At 45.9% G+C, this 26454-nt stretch overlaps 1 protein-coding gene and 1 pseudogene across 3 annotated transcripts in view; one reads left to right on the top strand and one right to left on the bottom strand.

Annotated features, from left to right (window-relative positions):
* The window catches only part of GALNT6 (polypeptide N-acetylgalactosaminyltransferase 6), a 34590-nt gene extending 10936 nt beyond the window's left edge, over positions 1-23654 (top strand). For both annotated transcript variants that reach the window (XM_079141134.1, XM_079141135.1), the window contains exons 3-12: positions 259-857; positions 2585-2757; positions 10352-10501; positions 11069-11303; positions 14848-14965; positions 16569-16769; positions 17328-17459; positions 18066-18167; positions 19949-20101; positions 22065-23654. In XM_079141134.1, coding sequence (XP_078997260.1) covers positions 367-857; positions 2585-2757; positions 10352-10501; positions 11069-11303; positions 14848-14965; positions 16569-16769; positions 17328-17459; positions 18066-18167; positions 19949-20101; positions 22065-22178 — 1869 coding nt within the window. In that variant the 5' untranslated portion in view covers positions 259-366 and the 3' untranslated portion in view covers positions 22179-23654. The remainder of the gene's footprint in view (positions 1-258; positions 858-2584; positions 2758-10351; positions 10502-11068; positions 11304-14847; positions 14966-16568; positions 16770-17327; positions 17460-18065; positions 18168-19948; positions 20102-22064) is intronic.
* On the bottom strand, positions 20246-21718 carry LOC306662271 (large ribosomal subunit protein mL46-like; annotated as a pseudogene). Its single transcript has 2 exons — positions 21058-21718; positions 20246-20272 (listed from the first exon to the last, which is right to left on the bottom strand). The product of its transcript is annotated as a large ribosomal subunit protein mL46-like (transcript).
* Positions 23655-26454: the final 2800 nt, after the last annotated feature.

Genomic DNA, 26454 nt, shown 5'->3' with positions numbered 1-26454 from the left:
TGTTAGTGCCAAAATGGTAATGTCAGTTGAATCTCTTCATGTAGAGTTTCAGTGTTCCAGTTGCCCAAACCCATGAATGTCAGGATCTTAGGGCAAGAAAGAATCTGTCCAGTTTCCTTAGTTTACAAATGAAGAAAATTGAAGCACCAGCACATTGTGAACATGTGAAGTCAGCACAGAGCCTGACTACAGCCCCAAACCCCAACTCCCTCCCCACCCCTATCTTGCCTCATTTCTCTCTCTCCTTTTCTTTCTCAGGCCGAGGCCCCACAGTGTGGCCACCACAACATATCATATCAAGCTATTTTCAGGATCAGGCCTGGAACTTGGAGCTGAGCCTGCTGGGGTCCCCATTGGTTGTGGAGGATGAGGCTGCTCCGCAGACGGCACATGTCTCTGCGCCTGGCCATGGTGGGCAGCGCCTTCATGCTTTTCCTCTTCATTCGGCAAAAGGACATAAGAAGCAGGGAGCTGGCCACAGAGAAACCATGGCTGGAGTCTCTGGTGAACCAGAAGGATCATGTCCTGGATATCATGCTAGGGGCCGTCAACAACCTTAGAGATTCAATGCCCAAGCTTCAGATCAGGGCTCCAGAGCCCCAGCAGGTTCTGGACTCCATAAACCAGTCCTGCCTGCCTGGGTTCTATACCCCAGGTGAGCTGAAGCCCTTCTGGGAACGCCCCCCGCAGGACCCCAACAGCCCTGGGGCAGATGGGAAACCATTTCAGAAGAGTGAGTGGAACACCCTGGAGACTCAAGAAAAGGAAGAGGGCTATAAGAAGCACTGCTTCAATGCCTTTGCCAGTGACCGGATCTCCCTGCAGAGGGCCCTGGGGCCAGACACCCGACCCCCTGAGTAAGTAGCACTGAGTCCGGGGTGGAGGCCAGGACTTTACCAGAGGTTTGGCAGGTAGGGCTGTGGCCCAAGGCCATGTGCCAGGAACATAGTTGAAGGTAATTTGAAAATACAGGGAAGGATTTCCTATAAGCCCTCTTTTCTCTCACTGACCAACTGGCCTTATGCAGGGACTAAAGGAATATTATGGGCAGGTCAGAGACCTGAGAGAGTAAAGCACAGTTATAAAGGTGACAGGATGCAGAAGGAACTTGGGACCAGGATCTGGCACAGAGGTACCTGGAAAGGGCTGATACCAGGCTGTGGTTTCAGTGGCCTTGCCCTCTGCTGAGGCCTGTCCCAGAGGATCTGGGACTCTGATGCAAAGCTGCTGGGAGAGTGGATGTTTCCTGACTACAGCCCTGGAGGTCAGGAATATTCCCACACCACCTGGTTTCCTCCAGTGAGGGCCACAAGGCCATGAAGTCACTCTAACCTTTGTTTGAAACTTTTATATTTTCAGTCTTGGTGATAGAATCAACACTTCCTTCTCTGAGCTGTCCCCACCTCACTCTAATGTGACCACAGCTGTGTTCACACTGTCTTCAATTTAAAGATTCTGAATCTCTAGATTTTGTCTTTTTCAATTTAGGAGTTATATCCTTGATGGGTACTGTGGCCCATGCCTGTATCCCAGTGACTCAGGAGGCTGAGGCAGGAGGATCCCAAGTTCAAGGCCAGCCTCAGAAACGTAGCAAGACCTGTCTCAAAAAAAAAAAAAAAAAAAAAAAAAAATTATGAAGGCTGGGGGTAGAGTTCAGTGGTAGAGTACTCCTGGGTTCAATCCCGAGTGACAACAATAACAGAAAAGTTAGACCCTTTCTGGCCTTTTCTTACATGGCATCTCTTCATCCCCAAATTCAGGATCTTTTAGGGCTATGAGTCTGGAATTCCTCAGACTTGGCCCACAAATATCATAACCCCAGAACAAGGGTCACTTGATGTTACTTGTAGCTCCTTGGCAAAGAAGGGCATTGTGTGGAAGAAGTTGGGGAATCTCTCTGGAGCAATCTCTCTGATCAACAGAGGGGGGACTAGAAGGGTGTTAAATACAGGATTACTTGAGCTCCAGATTCCCACCCAAAGATGGAGTGTCTAGGTGACAACGTGACCAAGTGCCACAGAATGGTTGTTGTAGTGGATGAGGATAGAGAAAAGGTTGCAGGAAGTTGACAGTGATAGTAGAGTCATATTATAGGGTGTTAATAAGGAAATGGATTAGAGAAGAACTGTACATTTAAAAGGGAAGTGCTTTTTTTCTCTCACATTGAGTAAGAAAATTGTAGTCAGTCTTCTCAAATGTCAAATTTGCCCTTTATCACTTACCCCTCTGGGACCTCTAGACTGGATATACTTTATGCAGTATACATATTACAGAGGAAGAGTCAGCCCTGGGAAGTCCTAACCTGATAGCAGAGAATAGATGAAGGAAGGAGGTGGGGTAGCTTGGCCATCATCTGGGGCACTGAGCTAGCTCTGGAGATGGGAGGTTGGAGTGTGTTGGCTGGGACCTGTGCAGAGGCTCAGAACAGGTGACAGAAAGTCAAGAACAGCTATTCCCAGCCACAGATGTTGGCTGGTGTTTCAGAGGAACAGAGGATGGTTTAGGGGAGCTTTAGACCCAGCCTTTCCTACTCCAGGAACTTCCAGGGACCTGTATAGCTGTTTCTATTCTCTTGTCCTTCCAGGTGTGTTGACCAGAAGTTCCGGCGCTGCCCACCTCTGCCCAGCACCAGTGTCATTATTGTGTTCCACAATGAGGCCTGGTCCACGCTGCTGAGAACAGTATACAGTGTCTTACACACCAGCCCTGCCCTCTTGCTGAAGGAGATCATACTGGTGGACGATGCCAGCACTGAGGGTGAGGCTCGAGGGGCCCTGAGGAGGGGCCAGGGTCCCAGGGGTACTCTGAGGAGGAGGACAGTTTCTCTCAAGGGATCAGGCCTTTTGCCTGGCATTGCACGCATCATAAACCCCAGAAGCAGAAGACAGGTGGGGGACAAGGGGCAGGTAGACCACATTTGTAGAGCCTGATCTTTATTCCCACTGCACCTGAAGAACTCCAAGAGCTTTGCAGCTTTGGCCTTCAGAACGTCCTGAGAGCTGCCAGGCTCAACCTCAACTCAGAAATGCTAGGCAAGGGCAGGGCAGAGGGTAGGCACAGGCCTTTTCCTGGTTCTTGCCTGCTAGACCACTCTTCTGAAGTCTCCACCTCAGAAGCTCTTTTTGCTGTAATGGTTCATAGGTAAGTGAGGTTGTTCACTGAACTTCCACCCTTCAGTCAACTCCACATTTACTGAGCCTTGCACCTGGCACTGATCCAGGCCCAGGAGGTGCCATGACAAGCAAGACAGACCCTATCCTGAAAAGGCCAGCTAACAACCCATAGGTCAGACTGTGGTATGGCCATATGAACACATGAAAGGGCATGGACTTGAGTCCAGCACCAGGAATTCTAATCTCAGCTCTGACTCTCTGAGCTTGGGCAAGCATTTAACCTCTCTGAACTTCAGTTTCCTTTTCTAAAAACGAGGACAGTTGACTTCTTCCTATGGCAGGTGAGGGATCTGAGATAGGTGATAAATGAGATAATTCTTGTGACACAGAGCAATTGATATTGAATAACAGCTCCATAAACATTGGTTTCATTTTATTCATTGTATGGAACAGTGTGCCATGGGATTATGGAGACAGGAAATATTATTTCTGCCTGACATGGCTGGGCCTGGTCCACAATGGAGGTCAGATTGGAGCTGGGCCTCAGGAGAGAATGGATGAGGGGCATTCCCAGAAGAGAGAACAACATCAGCAGAATCCTAGAGAAATGAATTTGTATGCTGGGGAGATCTGGTATGGCTGAAGAGTACGTTTATGGTAGGAAATGAGACCAAAAAGATGTTGAATTAACATTCATGCCAGCTAAACATATTTGTTTAGGGAGAAATATCAGCTTCCTCTCAAATCGGGCTCTTTTGTGACCCTACACCCCCAGCCCTATGCTACCTATCCCTCAGAGAAGCTTCAACCCCTGAACCTAGTGGTAGGAGTTCTAAACTGCTTTCACAGAACTTCATGAGTTCATAAGTTATAAATGCCCAGTTAGGCAACTCCTGTGACCAAACTGGGTAAGTGGCAGAGTGCTAGAGTGGCATAGGAGCACCTAAAGGACAGAATAGCCTGTGCCTCATAGGGCAGAATTTGCAGTAGCCCCAGGCACCCCTCCAAAGCTTCTGATCCTAGCAGACTCATGTTCACATTCTCTTTGGTTGTTCCTACCTTGTTGCTCTGGACTTTCTCTTAAGGACAATTCTAGCATGCCTAGATCACTTTCCTGAAAAACCTAATCCAGGCCTTATTTTTCTGTCTGTCTGCTTCAAGAATCCAGTGAAAACTCTTTTCCTCCCCCAAGATTAGAGCACCATTGCCCTCAACAATGTGCTACACCCACATTCACTGTAATTCCAGAGAATTTGTACACTCTAAAATAAGTAACCCTGGCTAGGCATGGTGGTACACACCTATCATCATGGCTACTTGAGAGGCTGAGGCAGGAGGATCACAAGTTCAAGGTGAACCTGGGCAATTTAGGAAAAGCCTGTCTCAAAATGAGAAATAAAGAGGGCTGGGGCTCAGTAGTAGAGCACCCCTGGGTTCAATACCCAGTACCACAAAAAATAAAGAAGGGCTAGTGGTGTAGCTCAGTGGAAGAATGCTTTCCCAGCATGTGAGGGTCTGGATTCAGTCCCCAGTACCACAAAATAAATAAGAAGTAAATAAGTAAGATAAAATAAACAACCCAACCTGAGTGCTTTCAGACTCTAGAGATACTTTAAGCACTGTTCAGTTCAGTGGGGAAAGGCAAAAGCAAAACAAAAAAACCTCAGCTCTTTGGCCAGATATCTACAGTCCACAGTGGGATGAAATTTCCTATGCACTTGACTCAATCAGATTAAACAGCTCTCATTACACACACACAAATAAGGGCTGTGCCTCTGCTGAAATGCAGTGTCCCTGCTCTCTGTCCTCCTATCTAGGTGCCCAGCAGGAACCCTATGACCATGAGTATTTGGGTATTTGATACTGAGGTAGGTGGAGACCCAGTACCAGGCTGACCTCTGAGTCAGAATCAGGACACGGATTTTACTCCTGAGTGAATGGGTCAGTGTCCAGGGTTCACTCCTGGTCTGGAAAACACTACCAACTTCTGAAAACTGGCCCTGAGGCCCATCAGTCTACCATACCCCAAACAGTGTACGCCATGTCCAAAGCCCTGTCTTGCCCCATGGGGAGGCTGAGGAAGAGACAACCTAGGCCTCCCTCCTGTGGGGATTTACTAGTTGAAAGGGGGACACATATCTAGGACCCAGAAAGAGTGCAGAAATGAACACAACCCTTAGTGAGCAAGTTCCTTATGAAGTGGCTAGGAGTGAGGAGATTAGGGAAGGGAGGGATGAGCAGGGTCAGGACAGGATAAAAGTGGCAGCCTTGAGACAGGAATGCACTGTGGGAAACCCATGGGAAGCATTTTGAAACAGCCCAAGATATCTCCCATTTCTGTATCCCCTTGCTTGTCAGAACTGAAGTAAGTGGCAGTTTTGAGGCTTCCTGAATTCCTGAGAGTTGTAAGATAATCAGAAATTGTTCAAAGGCTGTGACTGTAGTTGACTTACAACTTGCAGTGTCTGTTTTAACAAGTAAAGTTGTTCTATTACTTGCAGGATGTCTCCATATTAACCCTATTTACATTTCAATTTTTTCTTCTGTTTTTCCCGACAAAGAGATTCTATCTCTGTCCCCATTGTCATCCCAGCAATTAGGTCTACAAAGGGAATAGTCAGTGCAAAGACCCTAAGGCTTGGTATGTTTGTGGGACAGAAAGAAGGCCAAAGAAACTGAAAGCAAGTGGACAAGGAAGGAGAAAGAACACTGGTAAAGAGAGAGAGCAGGGACTAGAGGGTGTGTAGCTCAGTGGTAGAGCACTTACCTGTGTGCATGAGGCCCTGGGTTCAATCCTCAGTACTGCAATTAAGTTAAAAAGAGATGAGTGGGACTGAATCATAAGACCTTTATAAGCAGTGAGCAGTATGTGGTTTGTGTGTGCGTGTGTGTGTGTGTGTGTGTGTGTGTGTGTGGTCAAAACCTAATAACAAAATTCAGAACTTCACCATTTTCAATTACAGAGTTCATGAATACTAAATGCACTCACATTGTTGTGCAACCACCATCACCATCCATTTCCAGAAGGGTTTCATCTTCCCGTATTGAAACCCTGTACCCGTTAAACCACAACTCCCCATCCTCCTGTCCCCAGCCCTGTCAGCCACCATCCTACCTTCTGCCTCTATGAATGTGATTACTCTAGGTACCTCATATAGGTGGAATCACATAGCCTCTGTCCTTTTGTGACCATCTTCTTTCATATAGTAATATCTTCAAGACTCATCTATGTTGGAGCATCTGTCAGAATAATATTTTATCCTATGTGTATACCACATTTTGCTTATCCATTGATCTGTTGATGACAATTGTGTTGCTTCTGCCTTTTTTTTTTTTTTTTTTTTTTCCTGGTATTGGGGATTGAACATAGAGTCACTGTACTTCTGAGCTACATCCCCAGCCCTTTTTATCTTTTATTTTGAGACAGGGTCCACTAAGTTGCTTAGGGCCTCACTAGGTTACTAAGACTTGCTTTGAACTTGCACTCCGATGCCACTGTGCCTGGCTGCTTTTGCCTTTCAACTGTTGTGAGTAGTGCTACTGAGAACATGGGTGTACAAATAGCAGTTTGAGTCCCTGTTTTAAATTCTTCTGGAATTTAATCCCAGAAATGGAATTACTGGATCATATGATATTCTGTAGCTTTAAAAAGAAACTACCATGGTGTTTAGATTTGTTTTTAAGTATAACTTTAAGCCATTATTAGTGAAATGATCTGATTTATTGTTTTTAAAGATAGCTCTGTTGCTCACTGTGACTGCCATGTCAAGAATAGTTTGGAGAGAGTAGTGTATAAATGGGGCCCAGAAACCATTAAGACATTAGTGCTGGGGTGATTATGGGGATGGAGAGAGAACTGGTAGGTTGGTTGTGAACAGTGAGAAGAGGGGAGAATCCAGAAGGACTCCAAGTTGGAGAGATGCTGGTTCCCTGAGCTGACAGAGGTGAGACTTGGTAGGCAGGTAGGGTAAGATCTGGAATTATGTTGGGGCATACATTAGGTTTGCAGTTGTGTTAGATGTTCAAGTGAAGAGGAGGACAAGACCAGGAAGGAAGACCCTGGACTCATCCACATATAGATGGTATTTATTTCAAACCATGGGGCTGAGTGAGGCATGAGTGTTGGGGGTAACTGCAGTCTTGTGGATTAGAGTCTTGAGGACTGAGCAGGGTTGGAGTGGTAGTGTTGAACCTAAATTAAAAGACTGTCATCTGAGAAACATGAGACAGAATAGACCAGCTTGCCTGTCTCCCTGCTCAGTTCTGGTATCCTCCATATGTCAGAAGGGTGGTACCAGCAGAGAATTATCAGGGAGTCATTTCTTAGGGGAACTGTCTGATTCCTCTAGAAGGGACAGAGGCCTAGGACTGGGAGCCTCTCAGGCTCAGAATCCCCAGGTTTAGCCTAACCACGTGAGACTGGAAGGAAATCGTGGGGGAACTTTGTAGAGCTCAGACTCCCATGAGGATGACAGCTCAGTGCTTCTCGGTTACCACAAAACCCACTTCCTGTGATATTTTGTCTCTGGGTTACCTCTACTACCGTGAGCTTCCTGCAAGCAGAGTTAAAGCAGTTCTTAGGAGAAATGTGAGCCATGCTGAGATGGTGAGGCTCCTGCTTGGGGTTCCTCCCTCTTTCCTGTCAGAACCAGCCCCTGGGGCTGTGATTGGGTCATGAAGCTCCAAGATCCCTGATGGCAGGACCTAGCAGGTCCCTCCCTGTACAGAACAATGTCTGGCACCCGGAAGTATGTCATCAGACGTTCACTAGCAGATCACTGAACTAAAGCTGCCATGGGAGGTTAATTCTGACTCTTAAGATCCTGACACCAGAGGGAAAAGTTCTCATTCCTGGAGTGAGTTATAGCCCTGGCTTTTGAGTGATTGCTTAAAGGATTCCATCCACAAGGCAGCACCATGCCAGGAACACCTGTCTATCCAGAATTGAAGAAAAGAGAAGAGTCGAAGTTCCAGATTATAGCCAGGCACAGTGGTGCACACCTATAATTCCAGCCACTTGGGAGGCTGAGGCAGGGGATTGCAAGTACAGGGTCAGCCTGGGCAACTTAGTTTGATCTATCTCAAATTTTTAAAAGAGTACATTAAATGGGCTGGGATGTAGCTCAGTGGTAAAGCAATCCTCAGTAATGCCCCCCCCCCACCACAAAATCCAAATTATAGTTTTCTACCCCTGGGCTCCACCATCCTGAGAAAAAACAAAAAGAGGAGCTTGACCAAGTAGATCTTTCTCCTTCCCTCTTGGGGTTTCACACATGGGCAAGTGGGTCAGGCCTCAGACTGCAGGAGGTTGCAGAGATCACCTAGAAGCCATGCCTATTGTCCTGGCCAAGTGGCCTCACTGTTCCTGGATGGGGGTGGTGAGAAATCCTCAGATTCAAGCTGGTTAGGACCCCACAGATGCCCTTTGCACTTGCGGTAAATCTGGGCTTATCATTCTGAGTCTTTCATCTATCTTTTTTATCTATGAATATCAGGGACAATACTCCCTATTCCATTGATTTGTTATTGAAAAGACTAAAGAAGGAAGTCAAAATGAAAATAGCCAGTTCAGTGACTGGCACATAGTAGGTAGAGAGTGCATGTGTGAGCGTGTATATATGCAAGATTGGTTTCAATCCACTAAATTGATTTCATAGGGTTTATAAAATTCAGAGCAGGGCCTGTGCACTGGGCTGATCCCAGGATCCAAAAGGAAAGGATACACATTTGTCACAGCTGTTTGCTACCTCTAACACTACAAGAACCTCCATTCTATACAACTGAGACTAGAACAGTGGCACAGATAAACCAAAATAGCAGTTAATGAAATATAAGTAGGATTTGAAATATGTTTCAAGATGGATTCCTTCAGAACAAAGCTATTTTTTAATGTGCTGAGGGTTTCAGGTGGAATACTAGGATCATTAGGGAACTCTTAGAGTAGCCAGGAAAGGTCACTCAGAATGCTCCCCACAAGGGGAACAGTCAGTATAAAGGCCCTGAGGCTTGGTGTATATACAGGGTGGAAAGAAAGCCAGTGTGGTTGAAAGGATGTGGGCAGGAAGGAAGCAGAATACTCCCCCTGAAAAGGAGCAGGAACTCTCAGCAAAGATGCCCCTCCTTTCAGAAAGCTTTCCTTGCTGCCCTCCAATTCAAATGTTTGGTCCTCTTGGGAGAATGACCCAGCCTGCACTAACTGTGGCATATCACTGACAGATCATGGGGCAGTGTGTTCTTTAGGTCAATTATCATGCAGCTGTGATCGCTGTACACTAGTTCCTAACACTGTGACTGGCCCATGACAGGTACTTGGTGTATAGTTGTTTTTAAAAATGTATGTGTGTATGGATGAATAGATAGATAGAAGAAAGACAGAGAGATAAGAGCGGTACTGTGGATCAAACCCCAGTCCCTGAACATTCTAGACAAACACCCTTCTACTGGGCCATACTCTTAACCTGTTTTTAAGTATAATTTAAAAGTTGCTTGGTTTGATTAATTTTCTTAAAGAATTCCATATGTGAGCCAGGCATGGTGTCACATACCTATAATCCCAGACACTTAGGAGGCTGAGACAGGAAGATCACAAGTTCCAGGACAGCCTGGGCAATTAGCAAGACCTTGTCTCAGAAATAATAAGAACTAAAGATGTAGCTTAGTAGTAGAGTGCTTATCTAGCATGAGTGAGGAACTGGGTTTGATTCTCAGCACCAAAAAAAGAAGAGAGAAAAGAAAATGTTGATCCAGCAGTTGCTCCGACTGGCAAGCAGCCAACATCCATGTTTGCTGTCCCAGTCAAACTTATTCCAAAGATCCTGGGAGATGGGGAATCATAGACACTAAGAAATGAGGGAGCACCCACCAAGTGTGAGAGGGAAGGAATCTGAATCACAGTGCTGGAGGAAGTGGCAGGGACAGTTGAGAAACTGTGAGAGGCACCTGAGAGCCTTTGTCAGTTTGTACTCAATATGGGACCAAAAAACACAACTCTGAAGTGCTGTCATGGATGATGGAGAGGGACCTCAGTAAACAGGCACCAAAAAGCCCCAAGAAGACTTGGCCAGAGATGGGACTTCCTCCTGTCTCCCACTATTCTCCCTTCTCCCCCTTCCTCACCTTCAGCTTCTGTGGAGTGGCTCAGTGTGCTGGCAACCTCAGAGCACCCAGGCTTGGTGCCCACAGGGGATTAAGTTTGCAACAAAGCAGAGAACTGGCAACAGTGGCCTTGTCCCTTCCAGAGTACTTAAAGGAGAAGCTGGAGCAGTACGTGCAGCAGCTGCAGATCGTGAGGGTGGTGCGGCAGGAAGAGCGGAAGGGACTGATCACTGCCCGGCTGCTGGGGGCCAGCGTGGCACAGGCAGAGGTGCTCACATTCCTGGATGCCCACTGTGAGTAGAAGATGCCTGCCTGGCACCCTGTAGGCCCTAAAAAAATTGATGACTCCAAAATTTCTAGGAGTATGCTCTGGAGCCCCCGATGCTCTTCCTTTTCTCTTTCCCCTACCCATTCTTTGTTCTGAACTGTGCACCTCAAAGAGACCTTGAACTGGGAACAGATTTGTATGGGGCTTTCCTTTGGAGCCATGTGGAGCCAGAAAGGCTTCCTTCTTGACCAAAATCAAAACCCCTTCCAGTCCTTGTCAGGGGAAAAAAACTATTCTGATGAGCTGTGATATATATTGGGGAAAGCTCTAGACTTGGAGTCAGAAATCCTGGTTCCCATTCTGACTGTGCCACTAACAGCCTTGGTGTCTTCATTTATAAAATGGGAATGAGGATACCAACCTTATTCATCTAACAAAATCATTACTCTGAGGACCCAGTGAAGTAATACATGCAGTAATATATGCAGAAGTTCATTGACAACATCAAGTGGGCTGATCACAGTGATGCAAGCCTTGAGTGGGGCTTGGGTTAACTGTGGGGAGGACCTTGACCACTTGTCTGGGTCTGCAGGTGAGTGCTTCCATGGCTGGCTGGAGCCCCTATTGGCTCGAATTGCTGAGGACAAGACAGCAGTGGTGAGTCCAGACATTGTTACCATCGATCTCAATACTTTCGCGTTCTTCAAGCCTGTCCAGAGGGGCAGAGTCCACAGCCGTGGCAACTTTGACTGGAGCCTGACCTTCGGCTGGGAGACTCTGCCCGACCATGAGAAGCAGAGGCGCAAGGATGAGACCTACCCCATCAAGTAAGGATCACGGCCTAAGAAGCCCCCAACCTGACTTCTGTGACCCCAATCCCACCCAGCTCCAGGGACCTGTGCTACTCCATGTCAGCATGTATTAGGTGCTCTTATCAAGTGCTTGACATTTTATTTAATCCTCACTCTCTGTGAGGTAGGTACTATGATAGCCTACTTTATACTGAGGCGCCCAGTGATAAACATTTCACTGTAGATGAGGCAGCTAGCAAATGGTAGTGAAGATACTCCATTCTGTCCACCCCGCAGCCTTAACCATGGCACTGCACTGCTCCTCACCATAACAGCTTGCTCCTGTGCACACTGATGCAGCCAGCACTGGACTAGGGGCTTCACATACTTCATCTCTCTGATTCCTTTCCCCACTTAGGTCATAAATGGCGCTGGAAGAACAGGTGAGAGAATTGGGTGGAGGTCAGAGTTGAATAGCCATTGTAATAAGTAGGGGTGGTATGCACACCTAGGTCATGGTTTAAGAACGTATTTAAAGAAAATAAGCTTCCTACAGTTTAAAGTTGCCCTGAATTTTTTTCCCCAGTACTGGGAATTGAACCCAGGTATGCTCTAAAACTTAGCTACATCCCTTTAGGTATTTTTTTTTTTTTTTTTTTTTTAATTTCGAAACAGGGTCTTACTAAGTGGCTGAGGTTGGTCTCGAACTTGCTACCTTCCCGCCTCGGCCTCCCAAGTTGCGGGATTGCAGGCATGAGCTATTGCACCCAGCTGCCCTGAACTTTTTCTAAAGGGCCAGATAGTAAAGATCACAGGATTTACCAATCACAAGCAGTCTCAATTGCTTTTTGTTTGTTCGTTTGTTTTGGCACCAGGGATTGAACCCAGGGTCACTCAACTACTGAGTCATATCCCCACCCCCTTTTATATATTTTATTTAGAGACAGGACTTGCTGAGTTGCTTAGGGCCTCCCTAAGTTGCTGAGGCTGGCTTTGAATTTGCGATCCTCCTGCCTCAGCCTCCCAAGCTGCTGGAATTACTGTTGCTTATTCTTTGAAGCCCAACAGGTCTTGCCTATCCTTACAGCCTTCTCTGCCCTCTGCAGATTGCCTGTTGATGTTGTTAGAGACCACAAGTCTATTTTAACCACGGTCTCAGACAAACTGTGTTGGGAATGAGGTTTAGAGTATACTGTGGTTTTAGATTATTTATGTCACTGTTTTCCTGTACTGGCCAGAATATTGGCCCTGAATATATGTCAGGGTTGGAAGGAAGCAGAGGATACTGCTCATCTCATCTCAACCAGAGATGAGAGAGAAGTTTTTGTTTGTTTGTTTGTTTGTTTTGTACTAGGGATTGAACCCAAGGATGCTTTACCACTAAGCCACATCCCCAGCCCATTTTTATATTTTATTTAGAGACAGCTGAGTTGCTTAGGGCCTTGCTAAGTTGCTGAGGCTGGCTTTGAGCTCATGATCCTCCTGCCTCAGCCTTCTGAGTCTCTGGGATTACAGGTGTGCGCCACTGTGCCTGGCTCAGAAAGAAGGTTTGAAAGGAGGAGAGGCTTAGGATTCCTCCCATTGCACATGCCCAGAATCCTGAGAAATGCTGACCAGAGTCTCAGTTGAGAGAGCTCAGGTGCTCAAGGATCCCAAATTGCCAGCTGTTCTTCTGTCTGCATTAGAAACAGAGAGGGAAAAGAGAAGGCAAGAGAGAAAAAGAATTGGCATTCCCTAGTGACCCTCCACTTTTTTCATAGATGTCTTTTGTTTGGCATGTACAGCAACAAATCCCACCCCCAGACTGGGACCAGGCACACAGCAACACAGTCAGGGACAAGGCGCTTGGCTGCCACTCATCACTGACATGCCGAGTTCCAGCCAGTGTTCAAGGACATACAGCTGGAGAACAAAGCTCCATTGTTTGAGGAATGAATTTGCTCGTTGGTTCAAATGCCCTGGTAGCAGTCACGGCATGCCCAAAGCACTTCACAGAGTGGCCCACCAGCAGGACCTGGCAGTACCCCCTAGCCTCCCTGTCAAAGCCCATGGGAAACCAAGAGGAGAGGCAGACGACCCAAGAGAATCCCAGGGCTAGGAATTAGAGGGTATGTACTAGAGATTGCTTGTTGGTTGAGGATCTATAGTGATAGTCCCTGTGTAGCGTTTCTTCTTACAGCTGATTTGTCAGTGACTTAGTCTAGGAGACCTTTTGGAGATTAGACAGGCCCTAGTAAGGGGAATTCTTAAGAGCAATTTAGCTTCAAAACCATCTCTCAACCTCTCTGGATGCTTCTTGTGTGAGCTTAGGACCCCTAGGAGAAGACAGAAGCAGTGACAGGAAGCCAAGCTGAGCATAAGGGTTCCCAACTGAAATTCCTCCCAGAAAGTGGCTGCAAGAGCCAACTTCAGGAAGACAAGAGCAGCTACAGAGTAACACCAACGTCAGGCTCCTGTGACGTCACCTTGGTGGATCAGTCCATTGAACCTTGATTAGACCCCAGTGTGATTAAGGCCCCTTAATAGGTTCTGGGGTTACACAGAAGGTTTCCTCTGGAAAATCTTCTTTCTGCTTGGTCATACCATATGAAGCTACCCACTAAGGGCAGCAAAGAGCTATTCACGCCAGGCTGGCCCAGGCGCAGAAACCAACAGCCAAGGACTAAGTGCTCCTGCCTTCCATTTTGCTTTTACTTCCCTTTGTCCCCTTGGGTGCCCTACCCTTAGCCTAGTACCTTTGAGGAGCAAACTGGTATTTAATTCTAGGAATGAGATGTTTTTGTCATTTTACCTTGAGTCTGTTCCTCCTTGCCTTTGTTTGGAAGCCAGAATCTTTTTATGGCCTCCTAGTTGTTCCTTATAGTCCAAACCTGGTGCTTAATCTCACACTCTTCCCACCCTGTTTCCAGGGGTACCTCTTATCAGTTTCCCTCATTCAAAGCAACTGGCATCTTTTCCCCAACTTGAGTTTCTCAGGCAACTTAGAACACCAGGGTCAGACACCTGCTAATACCGTGGCTTTATAGTCCATGAAGAGCCAAGGAACCCAACACACAATAGGGTCAGCCCCGCTGATAATATGTGTTCATTCATTCACAGTTTGACTCCTGTCTATTTTCAAAAACAATTTCATAAACTTTCAGAAAATTGAGTATTTACTCCATTCTAATCACATTGCTGCCAAACAAATGAGCAATGAAGCTTCCCGCTCTGCTACTATACTGTGTCCCCAGAGGATGGGATTGTCTTTGTCAGCTCTGGATGCTCACCGTGCACAGCACCCACCCTGGAGGCCAGTATCTCATACATCCTTGGTTGAATGAATGAATAAGTACCTTTCTGAGGAGGGTAATAATAATTACATCTGTCCTTGACCCAGGATTGGAATGGGAGAAGGACAAAGTAAAAGTTCAGGGGCAGGTGACTCAGCAGAAGAGGGGCTGCATGTCCCAGGAAAAAGGAAAGGAAGGGGGAGGTAGGCTAGGAGGCCTAAGGAGCAAGCCCACAAACAGCCTTCCGCGACAGGCCCCTGCTCCTCCCCCTGCAGAAGATGCATATGCTTCCCCCTCTGTCTCTTCAGGTCCCCGACGTTTGCTGGTGGCCTCTTCTCCATCTCCAAGTCCTACTTTGAGCACATCGGTACCTATGATAATCAGATGGAGATCTGGGGAGGGGAGAACGTGGAAATGTCCATCCGGGTGAGAGTGAAGAGGGCTTCGGGGGGAACCTCAACATCCCAGGGGACAGGAGCTGTCCCCGAGGCAGGGATGTCACATCTGGAACCGAACTTGAAAGGGTGGCTGTTTTCTGTTATGGCCTGCCCCTTCTCTGTCCGCCTCCCTGTCCGTGGTAGTAGGGCTCTGGCAATCAGTGGGACTACTTGAAACAAATTACTAGGTAGAGCTTCTTAGTGGGAAGGGATAACAGGGGCAATAAGGACTGGACATGTGGGGACTGGGGATTTTCTGGCAAAGTCTGTGGGAAAAAATGATGAGCACAAAGGGAGAAACAGGTCATAACCAGTCACCACCCTGGTTTTGTTGTTGTTGTTTTAGAAAAATCAGGCTCTCCTTTCCAGGTCAAAGGACACCTCCCCTTAGGGTTTCCCTATCTCTGTTCAACAAACTCTTCATAACTGTAGGAGAAGACAGAAACCCCAATTCTGATAGATGCCAGAACTTCGAGGGATTTAAAGAATTAGGCAAATCAAGATTGGATTAGGAAGAAAGGATTTCCTCTTCATGAAACTTATACAAATTCCCATGCCAGTAAAAAGTAATAAGTAGATGAGCTCATATTTTCTTTTTTTTTTTTTTTTTTCGTTAAAAACATTTATTTCACATTCACTCAGCTGTACATTTTCTATGAATAACGTGGAACTGAGATATTTATAATCACCCCCAATCCCAGGCATCTTTCCCTCCTGACACCAGGAAACACTGCCTCACACAGTCATGTTCAATGAACTTGGCTCTGTCCTGCTCCTTCCTGGTTCTTGGACAGAGTAGCCCATGGTCCCTGAGACTCTATTGCCCCAACCCCTCTCAGATGGGCTCACTTATGAAGTCTTTGTTCACAGTGTCACATAGTCAACACATGATTGATAGCTACTATAACATTACTATAATTGTGTACTTCTTCCTGTAGCGGCCATACTAAAGAGAACAACAACACACCTCTACATATGGAAACCAAAAGAAGAGGCTAGTGGAAGGGATGTTTTCAGCCAGCCCACTAGCATAGAGAAAGGTCACTTGCAGTTACCATAACTCTCAGCATTCTGATTCTAGGCTACTCAGTGAGCCTCTGACCCCTGTCCAGTCTCTCTCCTGAGAAACCATGTGCTAAGGAACGAGGTGACTACCCCAGGTCACCTGCAGTTGACAGTCCTTGCTGTTAACTAACACACTAATTTTGTGACTTGGGGGATCTTTAGTTTCCAATAATACCTAGGTAAGCTGATAAAATCACATCTTCAGGTCAAAAGGTAAAGTGATCAGAGCTCAGAGTAGGTGGGCAGTACAAAGTGATCCAACTGTCCCTTCTCCAGAGTGGGAAGTAGTAAACTCAGGACTTTGCAAATCTCCATTTGCTTAAACCAGAATGAACCAACATCACAGAGCCTCGAATTGTGTAGTCACAGCCTAAGAAGAAAGTTGGTCAATGTCCCTATTTCCAGGAAGAGACCTGAGTCTTTGGACCTGGAATCTAGTGCCCTGGGAACTGAACATAGCTGCCTGCGGGGAGATTGCCCCCCCACCCAGACCTCCTAAGACACCATCCTGTCTCCTCTTGTGCCAGGTGTGGCAGTGTGGGGGTCAGCTGGAGATCATCCCCTGCTCTGTGGTAGGCCATGTGTTCCGTACCAAGAGTCCCCACACCTTCCCCAAGGGCACCAGTGTCATTGCTCGCAACCAAGTGCGCCTGGCTGAGGTCTGGTTGGATAACTACAAGAAGCTTTTCTACAGGAGAAATCTGCAAGCAGCGAAGATAGCCCAAGAGGTGAGAGGAAGTAGTGCCCGGAGGTGATAGGATGAAGAAAAGAATAGAATCCCAGACTCTAGTCAGGGACTTAATGGCAGGGACCCCCATCTTTACCATTCTGTGCCTCCCTTCAGACCTAAGAGCCTTGTGAGATAGAGCCCAAGGGAGGCCACAGATCTTAAAGGCTAGAGAAGGGAGAGGAGGCTTTGTTGTCCCTACCTAGAGAATCATAGCATTACTTAGGAGGGGAGGAGTGAGAGAAGAAATTTGAGGGAAAGAACCTCTTACAAGAGGAATGACTCTGAGAAGCTTGGACTGGGAACCAGGAGGACTTACTGGGCAGTCACAGGAAATGAGGAAGTGGTGGGTATTTTGGTAGAGGGGGCAATCCCCAAACCAAGGTCGGGGGTCTGAGATTGAGTATGAGGCTGAGCAACTTAGCCCCAGCAGATTCTGAATGGGAATGCACAGGAGAGAAAGTGGCCTTGGGAGCAACATGCTGGCTGGGCTGTTTCAACTCAAACGGGAAGCTCAAGACTGTGGGACTGACCCTTAGGGGACTGACTTGGTTGGCAGAAATCTTTCGGTGACATTTCGGAACGACTGCAGCTGCGGGAACAACTACATTGTCACAACTTTTCCTGGTTCCTTCACAACATCTACCCAGAGATGTTTGTACCTGACCTGAATCCCACCTTCTATGGAGCTGTAAGTTTGAGAACCAACCTGCCTTACCATCATCACAGCTACTCCCTGAGAAGTTCAAGACCACCTACCCCCACTGATGGATGGCAAACAAGAATTGACCTTTACCTACCACCCTCCTTTATCTAGGAGGAGGAGAGAGGGGCCACTTTGGGGCTTCTAGGTATAGAAAAAAACCTGGTTGGGGGAAACAACCCATAAGCAGTGGTTTGCAAATGTCAATGCACATTAGATGCACCAAGGAGTTGTGTTAAAACAGATTGCTGGGCCCCAAACCCAGAGTTTCTGATTCTCAAGGACTGGGGCGGGATTTGCAAATCAGATGTTGATGGTCTGGGCATCACACACTTTGAGAACCCCTGCTCATAAGGAAACTTCTTCCAAGGAAGTTTCTTCCAAGGAAAAAGTCTTCCAAGGAACCTGATGTCCTAAGAGGTTAGACATCCTGTCCCACAGTGGATGTCCAGTCCTGACTCTCCCTCACTTTGCTATATTCCCTGTCATCTGGGTTGATGAAAAGAAGAATTTTTCCCCAATTGGGCCCTGCAGCACAAAATAGGAAGCTCCCAGTTATGCTACCCTGGCCCCTCTCTGTTTACTATCTTGCAGATCAAGAACCTTGGCATTGATCAATGCCTGGATGTGGGTGAGAACAACCATGGAGGGAAGCCCCTCATCATGTATACCTGCCATGGCCTCGGTGGCAATCAGGTAAACAGCCCACCCATACCAGGTTGGCCTAAGAGAAGCCAGTCTCTGGGGTACCTCCTCTCCTCATGGTTCCCTTCCTCTACCATAAATAGTCTTTTCCCAAGGCCTGGGGTGAAGGTGATCTGAAAGGCAGAGGAGATATCATCCCTGTCTCAGGGAGCTGAGTCTGAGGAGTAATATGTGACAGGCCGGTAAGGTCTGAATTCTGAACTGGGGACAGAGGGCGCACCGGCAGCAGTGCTATGTGCTAGAGAAGGAAGAGAGGGAGAGAAGGCTTGCTGGAAGGAGGCCGACTGATATTTGTGGGAAAGTGTGAAAATTTTTTAGTATTTCCCTTCACCTACACTCAATTTTTATCTTCAGTGCCTCCCCCGCCCAGAAACTGCCACTCTAATCCTACCACCCAGCAGTGATCCCCAACCACCTACTGACATCTCACAATTACCAGGCATCCTGGGAAATTTACCCCATGCCCCAAGAGGCCCCAGCACTTGCCTGAGCAGTAACTAGTAACATCCCCATTCACTGTCCCTCCACTACTACAAATGTACAGTCGCTGGTAAATAAGAGGTACTTAACAGAGCTGAAGCAAGGAAAAAAGTGGCTTAGGACCCTGAACAGGGAGCCAGCATGAGCAAATGAAGACAAGCCATTCAAAAGCAGTTTCTTAAACTACTGATCTATAAAATGATTTTAGGTGATACACTATTTTAATAGTAATTTACTAGTAGAGATAGAACAAGAATATCTAATACATGATTTTACACAGAGATGTTACTTAAAATGAAGCTAAGTTAAATTTTTACTTTATTCATTTATTTACTTTGGTACTGGGGATTGAACCCAGAAGCACTTTACCACTGAGTTATATCCTCAATCCTTTTTATTTTTTTATTTTATTTATTTTATTTTTTGGTACCAGGGATTGAACTCAGAGGCACTTAACAACTGAGCCACATCCCCAGCCCGTTTTTTTTTTGTTTTTGTTTTGGTTTTTTTTGTTTTTTTTTTTTTTGTTTTTTTGTTTTTTTTTTTTTGGTATTTTATGTAGAGACAGGGTCTCACTGAGTTGCTTAGTGCCTTGCTCTTGCTAAATTACTGAGGCTGGCTTTGAACTCCTGATTCTCCTGCCTCAGCCTCCCAAGTCGCTGGGATTACAGGCATGTGCCACTGTAGCCAGCTAGTCCTTTTTATTTTTTATTTATTTTATTTTATTTTTTATTTATTTATTAAGACCCTGTCCTTTCTGGCTTGAAAGCACAGGGTCCCACTGAATTGCTTAGGGCCCCACTAAGTTGCTGAGACTGGTCTCAAACCCATGATCCTCTTAGCCTTCTGAGTTTCTGAGATTACAAGCATGTGCCACCATGCACAGCAAATTTAAAATTTTAACTTAATAAAATATATAGTGACTGTTATTCTAGTATAACCTATTTATTATAAAAATTATGAAGGCAACAAAAATTACTAAGAGTGTTGGCATGAACTGGTCCACTTGCTTTCCTTCCCAGGAATCTATCTTTGGTTGGTATCTTAGGGCATGTAGCTTTGGAAGGCAGTAGGCAAACTCCCCTCCTGCTCTTCAAAACTTCCCCTTTAAAAAAAAAAAAAAAAAAAAAAATTTTTTTTGTAGTTGTGGATGGACAAAATGCCTTTATTTTATTTGTTTATTTTTACATGGTGCTAAGGATAGAACCCAGTGCCTCACACATGCTAGGCAAGCACTTTGCCACTAAGCCCCAGTCCTAACCCTCAAAACTTCCTCTTCTCTTGACTTTCAGTACTTTGAGTACACAACCCAGAGGGACCTTCGCCACAACATTGCAAAGCAGCTATGTCTACATGCCAGTGCTAGCACACTGGGCCTTCGGAGCTGTCAGTTTATTGGCAAAAATAGCCAAGTGCCCAAGGACGAGGAATGGGAATTGACCCAGGTGAGTCAGTTGCCCAGAACCCTTGGAATCAAGAACCCGAGACCACATCTGCCCACTGCCCATTTTCTGAATCCTCTGCCCGAGATACTATGAGGTGACCTGGTGAGTGTGGGTTTGATGACAGGCAGGGTTCTTGGGACTTGATCAATGTTGGTTGATGACCCAGTCCAGCTGAAATAAAGATAGGGTTGGTGATTATGGTCCATAGCCAGTTCTGCCATGGCATGAACATCTTTAGACTGAACCCAAGTAGGTGAAAATGAAGAGTCATTCATGGCTCCTGCCTGCCTCTGTGTGCTTGGCCCAAAGTGAGGCCACTCACATGTATTGGCTTAGTTCATCTTTCAGAGGCTCTTTACTAGTAGGCCATGGCCCTGTGTCTGAAGATGAGCCAGATGAAGCTCAACAAGTGTGTAACTGATTCAAGACTCATCACAGTAGGAATTGGCAGGCTGGGATTCAGACCTAGATAAGTCTGGCTTGAAAGCACAGGCTCTTTCCATTGTGCCACACTACTTCAGGATATATGAGCCCATCCTTAGCTCAGGGAAAGAGGAACCTAACCTTGAGGCTGCAGGGAAGAGAGGAGTCAAAATAAAATCAAAGATAGGAAATGCGGTGCAGGCAGCAGAGGCCCCAGGTCTTTGAGCCATCTAGGTTGGCAGGAAGCCCTTAGAGCACTTTTCTTTCTTCTTTTTACTTTTCTTTTCTTTCCTCTTCTTTTCTTTTCTTTTCTGTTCTCCTTCTTTTCTTTCTTTCTTTCTTTTTTTCTTTCTTTCTTTCTTTCTTTTCTTTCTTTCTCTCTTTCTTTTAATTCTCAGACTTTAGTTTGCTGCTTGATATTCTCTGCATATTGGAGCAACCACACAAATGTCCTTGAAGCACTAACCCCTGACTTGTCTGAGCATTGTCCACAGGCAGCTCCCTCTACCAGAGATCCAAAAGAAATCTCCAACCTGGATCAAGTATTTTGGTTTCAAAGAGTTGCCCAGCTCCTTCTTATTGATCCACACATGGTGGTCCTTTTTCCTGGCCTGGGGAAAGTCTCTGCTTAGTAGTAGTTCTTTGAAGAAGAATACTTTGACCCCAAGGTTACTCTCTGTCTGCATTGCCTGGGGGAACTTGAAGTTGTAATAGCTATAAGGTGCATTGCCTAAGAACTTGGCTTCCCTGTTGTTTTCTGAGAGAGTGGTCAGGGTTCAGCTGTCCCTTGGACAGTCTCCCCAGGCTGCCACTTTGTCTGAGAGGGCAGCATCTAAACATCCTCATCTCCAAGCTTCTCTCTAACTAAAAGGATAAGTTTCCAGTCTAGCTTCTAGTGCAATGAGATTTGGTCTTTTTTTTTTTTTTCCTTTAATCAGCTTCTGTTATACAAGTTCCAGGTTTGCACTGTAGGAATTTCTGTTCCTACATATCTTCCAAATTTTGTACAAGCAATATATCCTGTTCATCCTGTTCTTCATCAAAGGTCAGATTTCTTCTTTGCTAGTTGCTGGGCTTCATCTAAAGCATGAAGCTCATGATCTGAATACAGGTTGTTCTCTCTCTGCTGTAGCAGAGCTGCCATGGAGTAGATGTGCAGTGGTCACTGCAGACAACATGACCAATAGGCACCACTAGGACCCACTGCTTGAGGGTGTGGCCTAAAAGACCAGGCTGCAAGAACCCAGGATACCTGCCTATACCCTCTGAAAGCATTTTCCTATTAGCCCCTGGTCTTGTTTTCCTCTGTTATAGCCACTCAAGCTAAAGCTGGAGCTGGGGAACTGGCACCAGTCACAGGGGCAGGGACTCACTAATGCAGCTCATCAGAGCACCTCCCTCCTGGGAGAGAAATTGCAAATGTCCTCTTTGTGCCTTGTTGGGTTCCTTTGCCTTTTTTCAATTGCCCCCTACCTCATTGCCCCCTGTAGCACGGTTAGAGTCTGCCCCCAGGTTGACCCTTTGCTGTGTTGTCTTTTAGGATCACCTCATCAGGAACTCAGGATCTGGTACTTGCCTGACAACCCAGGACAAAAAACCAGCCATGGCCCCCTGCAATCCCAGGGACACCCACCAGCTCTGGCTCTTTGTCTAGGCCCTGGATCATCCCCAGAGAGCCTCTCAATCTTCTCAGGAAACAGGATTGCCGATGTCTGGAAACTTGACCACTAGCTCCTCAATAGGCCTTAAAAATGGATTTCTAAACCCAATGGATGTCAAAGGACGATCTTGCTCCTTGCAACATTGGGCCCATTTTCTTTCCTCCATACTGATGGAAGAGACCATGAGGACACATGACATTTGGTCTAGGGCTTTCCTTCTGTCCTAGAAACAGAGGCCACCAACACAGAGAAGGCAGCTAGGGGAGGGCCCAGGGCAGCAATGCTGAACACAAGAAGAATACCTCTGCAGCTATATCCTGAAACCCTGATCACCTAGAGAATCTGCAGAATCTAGTGAAACAGGGTGCTCTAACAGAGGGATTAGAGGTCAAAGAGAGCCTCCCTTGCTAATGTTGCCCAGGGTGTGTAGAACTGATCATGATTTATAGGAAGCATCCCATTGAGTATCCTTTATTTCTTTTGCCCAATAATCCTGTGAGAAAGACAGGACAGGAACAACTGTGCTCATTTTCCTGATAAGAAACTAAGGAAGAGACAGGTAAATAAGCTTGTCTGTAGTCACACAGCTAGTGGATAGCTGTAGCTAAGACTGAGGCTCTTCACTGCTAAACCAAAGCTCCTTCCACCACACAAGAACATTAGACAAGCCACTAGCTTTACTATGCCCTCTTTACCCCATTCTGATCATTTTCAGCTGGCTGGCTTCCATAAAGCCTTGAATGATGGAGCTGGGTAGCCATGTGGAAGGAGACCACATTTGGGAATCCTGGGATGTTAATGATGAAAGAAAGTTCATGGAAGCAGTGATTCTCAAGATTAAGCCCCATATATATTATAAAGTAGAAAATACAAAGTAGCATGGTGAAATTGAGGGAGGGAAGGGCAATGCCCTCCAACCCATGACCTTGTAGAAGTCTGTGAGCCTAATTTGAAAACTGGTATTTTAATCCAATTCTTTAATTTTATATTATGAAACTAAGGCCAGACGAATTTGTCCAAGGTCACCCAGCAAGGTATTAGCCACCCTGAGATTAGAACCCAAGCAGGGACAGTGTGCAGAGTCAAACAAGACTAAAAAACTGATCCCATCCACTGTACTGGCATAGGCCCTGAATGGAGCGGACTTGATGTGCTGCCAACCCTTCTCCAAGCAAGTTGGATTCACCACACATGTTCTCTTTGCCTGAGGTAGAAAGCGCCCCCTGCTGCCAGGCCTGGTGGCACATGCCTGAAATCCCAGCAGCTCAGGAGGCTGAGGCAGGATGATTTCAAATTCAGAGTCAGCCCCAGCAACTTATTGAGGCCCTAAAGCAATTTAGTGAGATCCTGTCTCCAAATAAAATATTAAAAAGGACTGGAGATATGGCATATGGCTCAGTGGTTAAGTGCCCTGGGGTTCAATCCCTGGCCTGGTACCTAAAAAAAAAAAAAAAAAAAAAGACACACACACACACACAAAAAGACACACACACACACACACACACCCTCCCCTCCGCCACTGCCTAGCTGGAAACAAACCAAAATTCTGTCCAGGAAGGCTTCTTCTGATGTCAATAGCAGCTGCCTCCTGTTCCCATGCAATTAAACCCTGCAGGAGGCCTCCTGGTTCCCTGGTACCCTTTGGGAGCCCACCATAGAGAAGACACTCTAGGGTGACCCAGCCAAGGAGAAAGGAAGAAGTGGCCAGGATGTGACCTGGAGTTGGGAAAAGGAGAAGTTCTTTCACAGAAACAAGAGAATTGGCCATGGAATCCCAGTGAAAATAAAGATTTTAGGGCATTGGTAGAGGAAGTGTGCGTTGGGTTCTTTTCCTGCTCTGTCCCTTAGCTATATCCGTTGATTAGGCTGGGAAGAACCACATACATTTGAAAAAACTGTGTTAGAGCCACTGGCTGTTATCCCCAAGCATCTATGTACTGGATGACAAGTATACGTAGGCAGAAGGAAATTAAGAGGAGGTTATGCCCCCATGGAACTTCCACTCTAAATGTAAATAAGGCATGAGAAGCTTAAAGATGTCAAAAAAAAAAAAAAAAAAAAAGTGCCATATGTGTTAGAAGGAGCAGTCCCTTCCACTTAGAGGGATCAGGAAAAGCCTTACAAAGACAATGACATTTGACCTCATGGATGGGTGAGTCCTCAGGTGGGAAGGACTTGATAAGCAGAGATGTTACACAGACAGCATAAGCAAAGACACATAGGGACAAAGATACGAAAGGTTCTGGGAAATCAAGAGGACATCAGGGAAAGGGAACAATGGCTATAGGAGGTAGAAGATAAGGGTCTTGTTTTTTCTTTAATATCTTTTTAGATGTTGATAGACCTTTTTATTTTATTCATTTGTTTATATGTGGTGCTAAAAATCAAACCCAGTGCCTCACACATGCTAGGTAACTGCTCTACCTCTGAGCCACAACCTCAGCCCCATGGGCCATGTTTTAACTTTGATGGACCCTTAGCACTAAATAGGATCCCTGCTCCATAAAAAATTAAAATTATATTTGTGACTACATTGGTATAAGGGTGAATGTAATCTAGATTCTAGTTACGTCTTCTAATCTTAGACCAAAGCATTTTTGTGAGCCCCTAGAGGTATTGTGGGCCTTAGGTACTGTGACTACTGGGTAAATCTACTCTATAGAAGAATGGATCAGGACCCAATTGAGAACAGCTTTGAGTGCTGTAATAAGTCAATTTAGCCACAGACTCATAACCCCTAATCTTGACCCTACACTTGGTTGCATTAAACATCCCAACATTTATGAGACATGGAGGGGTTTGCCACTTATTCGAGTACACCACACAGCTTCTATAACATCACCCTGTAGCTCCCCAGCCAAATCATATCATGCCCAATCAAGGTGCCCTGTTGGGCCAAGAAGCTTCCTCATGACTATCAAAAAAACAGCATAACATTGCTCAGGAAGAGTGAGCTAAGAGTAACTCACAGGGAGTGAAAGGTACAGCAGGAGGGAGAAAGGACCACATGCTCTAACAGTTAATCTGAATTGTCAACTTGATTGGATTAAAAGATGCCTAAAATTAAGAGGTGTCCGGGTGTGTCAATGAGGGTGTATCTAGGAATGATTGGCATGTGGGATAGCAAACTGAAGTGGAGACCCTAAGTGTGGACAGCACCATCCAATAGGATGAGGGTATGGATGGAATGAAAGTTGGAAGAGCAAGGAAGCAGCAGCAGTTGCAAACTCCATTCTTCTTCAACAAGTTCTTGATTGCTGCTGTGATTATCTGAGGACATCAGACTCCAGCACTTTCATTCTTCCAAAGCGAATCTCCAGGAAGTTTCCAGAAGTCTTTGGTCCCAGACTGGGGTTAATCCCTCTGTTCTGAGTCTTCAGCATCTTGAACTGCACAGCTGCTGCTTCCTCCCACTCTGCAGCCTGCAAACAGCCATTGCAGACTATCCAGCTTCTGGTTGTATAATTCAACCTAATAAATCTATAAATTTATCCTAATAAATCCTAATAAATATTTCTCTTGTTGGTTCTGTTCCTCTAGAGAACCCTAATACACATGCCAAATTGGCAAGGGGAGGACAGGGAGGAGAGATGGTCAAGAAGAGGAAAGAGAGCTGCAAGAATACTAAGAAACTAGTTTCTTGCCTTCCCCTTAGCCATGGCTGGCCTTGTGCTAACTCAACACCTGCACTTTTCCTTAAAACCCATGCCCTGGCCATCCTCAGAGTTAACCAAGAGCCTCTCCCTCTTAAAACCTGCTTCCAGGGCTGGAGCTGTGGCTCAGTGGTAGAGTGCCTGGCATGTGTGTGGCCCTGGATTCGATCTTCAGTACCACATATAAACAAATAAATAAAATAAAAGATCCCTTGACAACTAAAAATATTAAAAAAAAAAAAAACACAAAAAACTGCTGCCAGCTCTGTGCAACTATTTCCTAACACCAGATCATTGAAGCCTCTGGGGATCTATCACCGACGTGAAGAGTATTAGACCATTGCCAAAGATAGCTAAATATCCCAGAATTCATTTATTTTGTAATTACTTAGTTATTTTGGTACTGGGAATTGAACCCAGGCATGCTTTACCATTAAGTTACATGTCCAGCCCTATTTATTTTTTAACTTTGAGACAGGGTCTTGCTGAGTTGCTGAGTGACCTCAAATTTGTGATCCTCCTGCTTCAGCCTCCTAAGTCACTGGAATTATAAGCATGTGCCCCACACCTGGCAATTTATTCTTAGTGTTAATTGCAAAAGTAATATAATGGAGAA

The sequence above is a fragment of the Sciurus vulgaris genome (genome assembly GCF_902686455.1).
Source record: "Sciurus vulgaris genome assembly, chromosome: 5".
NCBI classification, from domain to species: domain Eukaryota; kingdom Metazoa; phylum Chordata; class Mammalia; order Rodentia; family Sciuridae; genus Sciurus; species Sciurus vulgaris.
The sequence above is the reverse complement of the archived record's forward strand: the minus strand, read 5'-3'. Positions and strand labels throughout refer to the sequence as shown.